The following is a 9,783-nucleotide window of genomic DNA, read 5'->3' on the forward strand; positions in this document are numbered from 1 at the left end:
CTGCACCCACGATCCGGTGTTCGCTGGACGCAGGAAGCGAGTCGCTCTCGTACCCCGCTTGTGATCCGAACACGGAAGTGGATCTTCTGTCGCGAGCGATGGCGGTGTTAGGGACGGGAAAACTGGTCGGTAGCCGGGACTGGAGAGCAAAAACGTGGTCAGGGTCAGAAACAGGTCGTAAGCCGGGACGGTAGAGCAGACGTGGTCAGGATCAAAAACGGGTCGTAAGTCGGGACAGGAGAGCAGACGTGCTAGGGATATAAACGGGTCGTAGCCGGAGACAAACGGGAGCAAAAAACGGAACAGGCGGGAGTCAGGGTCAAAAAAGGTTTGCCTTGTGAAAACAGAAGTTTGCAGACGGACTGACAACAGGGGATTGACGGGACTGGGTTTAATTAGAGACAGGGAGCCACTGAGAGCCCGCAGCGATTGGCCCCAAATGAGCGGGCACAGGTGATTCACATCGGTAATCATGACAGTATTTCTGCATTTGGGTTTTGGTGTAGTCCTGTAATGTTATTGTAGTTTTACCAAGGTCATATTTCTGTAGTATTTTTCGAAGTTTTTCCATAGGAGAAGTTTTGTTGTTTATTCGTAGTAATCTGTAGTATATTTTGTAATATTTTCCGTAGTAGTAATTTTTGTAGTCTTTCTGTTGTATTGTTGTAGTATTTACACAGTACATTTTTGTTGTATATCAGTAGTATTTTTTGTTGTATCTTTTGTTGTATGTTTTGTAATATTTTTTGAGTATTTCCATAGTAGTATTTTTTGGAGTATGTAAGCAGATTTTTGTAGTATTTTCACCGTAAAAATGTTGTGGTATATCTGTAGTATTTCTGTAGTCACTGCCAGCAGACGACAACCTAGATTGCTAATAGTGTGGCGGTGTTCTACATAGTCTGTCTTGCTCTGAGTAAATAGGTGACACGTTGTGTTTTTAATGTTCATTAGCTCTTAATAAGGAGGATTTGCAATCATTGATAAGGGGAGCAGTTGGCTGAGGTTGACAGGTATGAGATTGAGAGACTGTTGATGATACGTAGGCACTTACAGTATAAGGTTACTGTAATTTTAAATGAAGGTACACACAAAAATATTTTACAGCACAATTTTTTAATTGTATTTTTTTGCATGAAGTAGTTCGCATGCGCAAACTGGACGAGCTGATTCTGGCTGTTAGCCGTCACGAGCGGTGAGCGGTCTCTACTGGTAGCGTCTGGGACTGCTCATGATCTGAACGTTACCACATATAGTGATCAATAATTTTGCCGAAAAAAAAACTCAAATACAGTAAGTCTTGTGTTTAGATATAAAGAGGTACCACTGTAATGTGTCACATAGAAATACAATATTCTTGATATATGGACTCATTAACCTCCACACATGAGGACAAAGGAGATGCTTTTTTATTTGTTGTCACCTGACTACTTGGGACACTTATGTAACAGGTGGAGGTGTGAATGGGCGCTAGGCAACAGCACACAGACCCCAAATGGATGCTGATGGGGAGATACACTCATCTGTCAAAACCGAATTAAATGGGAAACCTCCTGTTTTGCAACAATTTGGCTAATTAATTGGAAAATGTCTTCACCTCGGCAACCTGGTAGTGAGTGTGGAACAGAACAAACACAAGTGTTGCTGGACAAATGAGGTTATGTAAGTCAGGAAAAGAAATTGTAAATAAATACCAAACCAACTCGATATTTTTGAGTTTTTAAACGAGTTATGCTTGGATTAAATTGTGTGTTTTTTTTTAGAAAAGTATTTGTGCTCGCTTGGAGTGTTTACTGTGAACACTTTGGAAAGTTTTTTTTTTATCGTTGTTTTAAAAATGGCAATAAATAGCTTTTTGGATGGTTAACTTATCAGTTGTCTGCTGATTTGTATGTTTTCATTCTCAAATATTTTGCTGACATTGATAGAAACCTAATTGGCCACAGTTTGGTCATTTTCACCTCATCTCATCTCATCTCATCAGCCGTACCGCTTATCCTCATTAGGGTCGCGGGGGGGCTGGAGCCCATCCCAGCCATCTCCGGGCAGTGGGCAGGGGACACCCTGAACTGGTTGCCAGCCAATCGCAGGGCACACAGGGACAGACAACTCATTCGCTCATTCACACCTAGTGACAATTTGGACCAGCCAATTCACCTGAAATGCATGTTTTTGGAACGTGGGAGGAAACCGGAGTGCCCGGAGGAAACCCACGCAAGCACGGGGAGAACATACAAACTCCGCACAGGAAGTCTGGAGCTGGATTTGAACCCACGACAGGTTCCCATGACTTGAACTGTGCCGCACAAGCGCTGTGCCGCCGTGCTGCCCGGTCATTTTCACATTTTTCTAAAATAATCAATACAATTGCTCAGCTCACAGGTGTAATGGTTTCTTTTTGCAAGTTATTGAGCAATCTAGAGTGAAATTGTTTTTAGGTCTCTTGAACATGTGTTTATGGATGGGTTGAAGGTTTTGGCAAGACACCACCGTTTAGCTTTTTTATTCAAAAATGAAAAATATATAATATAATATCTTTGTATAATTTCTGACATATTATATTGGAGTGGGCGGCAAGGTCAAATCCAGCTACCAGCCTTCCTGTGAGGAGTTTGTATGTTCTCCCCATGCTTGCATGGTTTTCCCCCGGGTATCCCGGTTTCCTCCCACATTCCAAAAACATGCATGTCAGGTTAATTGGCTGGTCCAAAATTGTCTCTAAATGAGGGACTGAGTTGTGTGTCCCTGTGTGCCCTGCAACTGGCTGAAAACCAGTTCACTGCCCGAAGATAGCTGGGATGGGCTCTAGCACCCCTGCAACCCTCGTGAGGATGCGCGTTTGGATAAAGGATGGATTCTTTTAGAGTTTTTCCGTTGCGCATTGGTAAGCACATTCACCTACCACGCGAAAGGTCTTCAGTTCGAGACCGGCTGGAAACATATGTTGGCCTGGAGAGGGATGGGCACCGCCAGGCTGTTTCTGCCCAAGACACACCACAGGATATGGTGCCCCTACTACCCTAATGGTTAAGGGATCCAAGCAACTATTGTATGAAAGGCTAAACTAATGCCCTGAATAAAAGCAGTTTTACTCAATGTTTAGATCAGATAATCTTCAGTTTTATGGTATAGTTGTTGAGATAAATGCATTATTATTTTATCTAATTAATCAACAAAGAAATTGACACATCTCATTTAAAAAAGTCAATTTGCATATTTTAGATACATTTATGCATTATTTTCTTCTCTCTATTTAGGTGTTGCTAGCTAGCTACAGCATCCATCTGTCCGTCTGTCTGTCTGTCTGTCTGTCTGTCCGTCCGTCGCGCCGGCTCATTCTATGTGGCTATCATCCAGCTAGCTAGATACGTAGCTAGCTGGCTATCAACGTATTTTTTCGTTTTTATTTTTTTATCCGTCAATCCATCCAGCTAGTTAAGAATTAGCTATGTAGCTAGCTATGTATTTATATGCAGGGTTGGGTAGGGTTACTTTAACTGGATTACTTTCAATTACTTTTGGATTACTAAAATTACTCAATTTTGTGCAGGCTTGGGGAGTAACGGAATACACGGAACGGCAAAAATGATGTTGGCAAGCTGTTTGAATTTATTTTCATTTTGTTTCTGTCGCATTTTATGTTAGTTTTGCCGGAGATCAAAGAGATCAAAGCCAGGAGAGAAAGCCTTCCACGTGTTGTGAGTCATAATTCTATTCATAATTAGTTTATTTTGTCTTTTATTAGCATATTTGGTATTGGAGTAATCCAAAAGTAATTGAAAGTAATCCAGTTAAAGTAACCCTACCCAACCCTGTTTATATGTCCATCCATCCATCCATCCATCCATCCCTCCATGCAAAGTAAACCTGACTTTGTGGTTATGAAATTAAAACAACAGACATTTTAAAATGTATAATTTATTAACATCTATTTACAACAGCTTAAAAGAATATGTAATAGACTTTACATTGAACAATCAAATAAAACATATAAAAATATCTTTGACTTGTATACAATACAGAACAAGCCCTACTATGTCATTAAATACAGATGAAATCAAAACCAATGTTTTTTTCAGGACATGTTTCCTTTCAAATATGTTTCCTGTCCTCATTTCCCAGCATCAAATGAACACAACTAGGAATAAGCGCAACCACCACAATTGGAATTGAGACACTCTTGCAAAAAGACAAGAAATAAAAGAGCGCCTCATTGTGAGAAGGTATTTTAATCACGTCATACACTTGTAGGCTGGTGAGTGTGGCGGCCAAGCACATGAACTTAAACCTCATCTTGCGCCCGTTCTTGCCTTTGCAGCTCCGGACGAACATCTCAGAATTGACAGCCAGGCCCAGCCCCAGCAGGGCTCCCAGGTTCCTCACAAGTCCGGCAAAGGGAGCTGTGTCCAGGTGGATCCAGTCAGGGTTAGCGCACCACCTTTTGGCTTTGCTGACCGACCACAACGGATCTACGCCGGCCAGAGACAGAAGCAGGTAGAAGCCTAAGGCCATGCCCAAGAGGAGCATGTTGGTCTGGATGTAGGCCTTCAGACTTGCGTTGGAAACGGAGGGGAGGCGTTCCAAGGCTTCTGCCACCAAGATACCTACACGGTCACGAAAAAAAGACATTAAAGTTGGGGTGCGTCATTTGAGGTATGCTTCAATTAGAGTCCAAACAGCAACCCAAAGCCCAAAAATGATGACAACAGAAGAGTTTATTTGAGCGTTTCTAATAAATGTTTTCATTGGTAAAAATTTAACATGTAATCATGTTATCCTCTGCCGCCATCTCCTTCCTTAAGGTCATGATTGCAGCCCTAAATCTTCCAAGTGATTGATCCAAGTTGGATGGATGGATGGATGGATGGATGGATGGATGGATGGATGGATGGATGGATGGATGGATGGATGGATGGATGGATGGATGGATGGATGGATGGATGGATGGATGGATGGATGGATGGATGGATGGATGGATGGATGGATGGATGGATGGATGGATTTAAAATATGATCTTTCCTATGTAAATGTTCATTTGGTAGAATTATTAAATTTTTAAGTCAGATATAAAATAATTCAAGTTAGTGAAATCATCTGCTGTATTAAATAGTTCTCTTCGAGTGTTATATATTGTTTTATTTCTTATTATTTTTGAAAATATACTCAACTAAAAAAAATGACACTAACAATAAACAAACTTACCTGCTTGCATAATAAGACATTTTGGTCATGTACTTATTTATGGTATTATTTGTTATTAATTATAAAATCTGAGAGATAATTAAAATGCTTAGAATATATGGATAACAATTATGTATGAAAATAACAATTAAAAAAAAATTAGAACAATACTTAAAATAACTAAACTTACTAGAATATATATATGTATATATATATATATATATATATATATATATATATATATATATATATATATATATATATTTTTTTTTTTTTTTTTTTTTTTAATAGTATAAGAAGAAAAAGTATATTTAAAATAAACTAAACATAAGTGGAGTGGAGACTAAGTGAATGAATGAATGAATGAATTTTACTTGCTACTGTACATTCTAAGACTTTTTACCAAAACAGTGGGAGCTAAGTGCATGAATGAATGAATGAATGAATAAATACAAAAATAAATACAAAAATAAAAAGAGGAACATGTTTCATAACATATGCTCACCAGCTAGGAGGCCAAGGATGACCTGATGTGGGAAATGTGTGGCAATAAAAACCCTGGAGATGCAAACGCTTATCTGAATGATCCAAAACACAGCCCACAAAAAAGACTTCAGTAGCCAAAACCTGGGCAGAATGAAAGCATACATACCACAATTATGAATCCGATCCAAAAAAGGTTTGCGCACTACATCAGCTATAAAATATGCCTACGGTAACAAAACTAAAACGGAAACTGACGTACCTCTTAGAAGTGTGATTTATGCAGATGACAGAGGACCGAGTGGCATTCAGAGCAGATGTGATCATCACATACCAAACACATGATGAGCCCATAGCATGGCCCGATGGACTACCTGTGCACAAAACCGCATGCAACTGATTGCGTCACATTTCATTGGCCAAATCAACACTACGTCTAATAATTCTAAACTGGTAATAACATAGTAATGACATGATAGAATGTTATTTTTGAATTGCATATCAAACTGTTAGCCCTTCAAACTAATCATGAATGAAAAAATAGTAGCTCTCAGTTTTAAAAATGTTGCTGAACCCTGCTTTTTACATGTTGGTTGAAGTGCATGGATTTTATGATGAGAAATCCTTGAAACTCACCTGGCCCTGTTTCACACGTGATGTGAAATTGTTGCAAGTGAGAGTAAGTATCGTTGCGGTAAAGGTGACTTTCGTGGACCCACCAGTAAGGTCGCTGGCCAAAGAGGATCCTGAAATTATAGATGAATGAAACAGATATTCCAATAGAGTAAGGATTATAAGAGGTAAATAAGGATATCTTATGTTTTGTATTTGTACACTGGACCTATTTTTTTGTTTCCCTACATTCTTGTTTTATTTATGTAATAAAATGAGGAAGACAAAAAATATATAATTTGCTTAACTTATTTAGTATATACATTTTTTATAAAATAAGGAAAATTCTATGATTTGGTGTTAGATAATTTGACTATTTTTTATTTTATTACAAAATACATTTTAAAGGTATTTTTAAAAATCTTGTAGAAGAAAATATTTTAAAATATTTTAGTATACAAAAAATATTTTCATTTCATGCATGATTGAAGTTAAAAAGTATTTTCATTTATTTAATAGATAATAAGTTATAAATATATAGAAAATATAGGTTAAAAGAATCAAAATATTATAGAAATGTAGGAAAGGTAAAATAAATTTACCCATGTGCTATTGTGTTGGATATTTGACTGTTTTTAAAGATATTTTTCTTATTTTGCAAGAAAATTAAAAAATATTGTTTTCATTATGTTTCAGATAAAACATATATATTTTCCAAATACTGTATAGATTTTTTTTTTAAATGGCAAGTGTTTAAAAGAAATCCTAATACAAAAATTACCCAAATTACCTTCATTTTTCATGTTCTGTTAAATTATATATTTTGTTCTTTTTAGATATTTTTTTTTCTGATCCTGTTAGAAAAATACTCAAAAAAATATTTATATGTCATCACAAACATTTCAGAAAAATAACATTTGTCAGATTATAGAATGAAATAATTCTTAATTTAAAAATGAATACCAAAATTACCTGACAACATTTTCTTGCTCTGTTAAATAAATTGTTTTGTTATTTTTAGATTATATTTTCTTTTCTTTGTTATAATAATTATTGAAAGATGTATTGCTCAGGAAAATAAGACAAATTTATTTCTAATGAGTAAAATTATGATAAATTTAAGATTAGTTTAGGATCATATAAAAACTGCTTTAAAGTACAAATAATGCTTAAAAATGAACCAAATTATCCACAAAAATCTTTTTTTGTAGTTTGCTAAATAATGAGAACAGGGCCTTGGACAAAAATAACTACATTATAAATCTAAAATCATTATGGTGGGGAAGAAAATCTTCTTAAAGGTATTTTCAAAATTATTCACCCTCAAAATGAATGCAGTAGATATCTATAAACCTTACCATTTAAAAATCAGATTGAACCAGTCTCCAAAAACAGCCGCCCATATCATCTTGGTGCCCACACTGTGGCTCAGGTGGAACCACAGCGGGAAATAAACCAGGAAAATATTTCTAGGGTCGCCTACGTTTGAAACAAAGCCGAAGAAGTTGCGATATTCCCCGTAATTGTTTTGGAGATGTTGGATAACCAGAACCTCACCACTCTGGATCAAATCCATCTCAGCTTCGTTTCTCTGCAAGAGTGAGTTCTTCAGAAGCGGCCAATTGCTTTATATGTCCACCAGAATTCATGGTAATGAACAATTAGATGGAGCCATGGCAACAAAGGTAAGATGCTTCGTTTGCAAATACATTTTTTTTCTTTTCGGGGGGAAATCTTTGATGTCATGAGCACTTAAACTTGTTACAAAACCGTTAATGCTCCGTCAGCCATTAAATATCTTACACGTCATTGCTTTTTCTATTGTTAAACATTAGCTACTGTAAACATGACAACTAAGAGGTACCGACGAGGCCTCATTTAGCCTTTCTTTTCCTTGCACAGCTGGTAACAAATAATAGGCAATAGAAATGGCTTTCATTAGAGTTGTAGAAGAGAATGCAACGATGTAAAAACTAATTTTTTTCTGGTAGAAAGTAAAAAAAAAACGAGAAAAGAGATCATCCTAGTCCCCAATAGAAAATGAAATTGATATAGTCTTTAAACCAGGGGTCACCGATGAGGTGCTTGTGTACCAGAAAATAGCTTAAGAGTGATAGACCATTGTGAATTTCTGGGGAATTTGATGTCTAACTGGCATGAGATATCATTGAAATCAGTGTATTTGGAGTATATACCTGATCAATTTTTCCAAAGTTATTTCTAATTTGATTATATCTTATATACTGATACTATATATCAGTGGCGTGCTGTGGATATTAGAACTACGCCTCCAGTGTCAGGACCAGAACGGAAACAGGACCCAATTGCGTTACGTTTCTCACAAGTTTTATTAGAGGAAAGAGGAAGGGCTGCGCCCACAATCAGGTGTTTGCTTGGTGCGGGAATCAAGTCGCTCTCGTACTCGGATTGTGATCCGAACACGGAAGTGGATCTTCCGTATCAACCGATGGCGGTGTCAATGACAGAACAACGGGTCGACAGCCGGGACAGGAGAGCAAAAACGTGGGCGGGGTAGGAAGTGAGTAGTAAGCCAGAACAGGAGAGTAGACGTTGTCGGGGAACAAAAAGAGGTCGTAAGCCGGGACAGGAGACAGACGTGATCAGAAGCAAAACAGGTCACAGCCGGGGAAAGACGGGAGCAAAAAACGGGACATGTGGGCGAAAGGGTCGAAAAAGGCTTGCCTAGTATTCACTGAGGTTCGCAGACAGACTGACAACAGGGGATTGACAGGAGTGGGTTTAAATAGGGACAGGGAGCCAATCAGAGTCCGAGGCAGTTGGCGCCAAAGGAGCGGGCATAGGTGATTCACATCAATAATCATGACATCCAGCTACATACTGAAATAATCATGTATAATTTGCGAACGAACCGGGTCTTATAAGCCAGTTCTGAGAAATGACATTTATTTGTGAGTGGGGGAGATGTTATTTTGGCGCCTGGCCCCCGCCGGGCCCCTGGTAATCAGGTCCGACGGCGGGTTCCCTCCTGAACGCGGTCCCCTTGGGGAGCTCCGAGTAAAAGCGTGCGAGGGTAGGGGAAGACAAAGGTATGAGGTCAACATCATAAGCTTGATAACATAGTGTGTTTTAAGCCTGGATATAAACAGTTCCACCAAGGTTGAAGATCGTATCTTAGAGGGCAGAGCAATCCACAGCGACAAGGGCCGAATGGAGAATGGTATCGAACCTACAGATTTCTTCTTGGCTCTTGGAATCACTAGTACACCAGCATTTTCCAAGCAAAGGTTCTAAGCAGGAATATACGGAGAAATTGAAACGAAGAGATATGAGGGGGCAAGTCCATGCAATATTTTGTATAACAGAACCTTAAAATGACATTTCTGCTGAAATTGTGGTAATATGATCAAATGTTCTTGTCCTGCAGCATTTATACAAGGCAAATGTTTTGGCGGTTTACTGGGCTTATTTCAACCCTACTCCAATAATAAAATAGTAACAACATAGTAACAACATGCTAAGTTGTTA

The 9,783-nt window shown here is 38.1% G+C and overlaps 1 protein-coding gene across 1 annotated transcript; it reads right to left on the reverse strand.

Annotated features, from left to right (window-relative positions):
- Positions 1-4,092: 4,092 nt before the first annotated feature.
- LOC148352781 (glucose-6-phosphatase 2-like) lies at positions 4,093-7,852 on the reverse strand. The gene is made up of 5 exons (XM_088352584.1): positions 7,635-7,852; positions 6,301-6,410; positions 5,927-6,038; positions 5,687-5,808; positions 4,093-4,604 (listed from the first exon to the last, which is right to left on the reverse strand). Exons 1-5 carry the CDS (start codon positions 7,850-7,852, stop codon positions 4,093-4,095), a joined length of 1,074 nt encoding a protein of 357 aa, XP_088208710.1.
- Between the last annotated feature and the right edge of the window lie 1,931 nt (positions 7,853-9,783).

Source organism: Urocampus carinirostris, chromosome 14, assembly GCF_059441175.1.
Source record: "Urocampus carinirostris isolate Australia breed hairy pipefish chromosome 14, RoL_Ucar_1.0, whole genome shotgun sequence".
Lineage (NCBI taxonomy): Eukaryota > Metazoa > Chordata > Actinopteri > Syngnathiformes > Syngnathidae > Urocampus > Urocampus carinirostris.

Bases quoted from the DNA above. Each gene is read 5' to 3' on its own strand.
- LOC148352781 (XM_088352584.1), bottom strand. From the start codon at position 7,852: ATGGATTTGATCCAGAGTGGTGAGGTTCTGGTTATCCAACATCTCCAA. The intron at 5,809-5,926 runs GTACGTCAGTTT...CATTCTGCCCAG, and splicing joins ATAAATCACACTTCTAAGAG to GTTTTGGCTACTGAAGTCTT. The intron at 4,605-5,686 runs GTGAGCATATGT...GTGACCGTGTAG, and splicing joins CATCCTTGGCCTCCTAGCTG to GTATCTTGGTGGCAGAAGCC.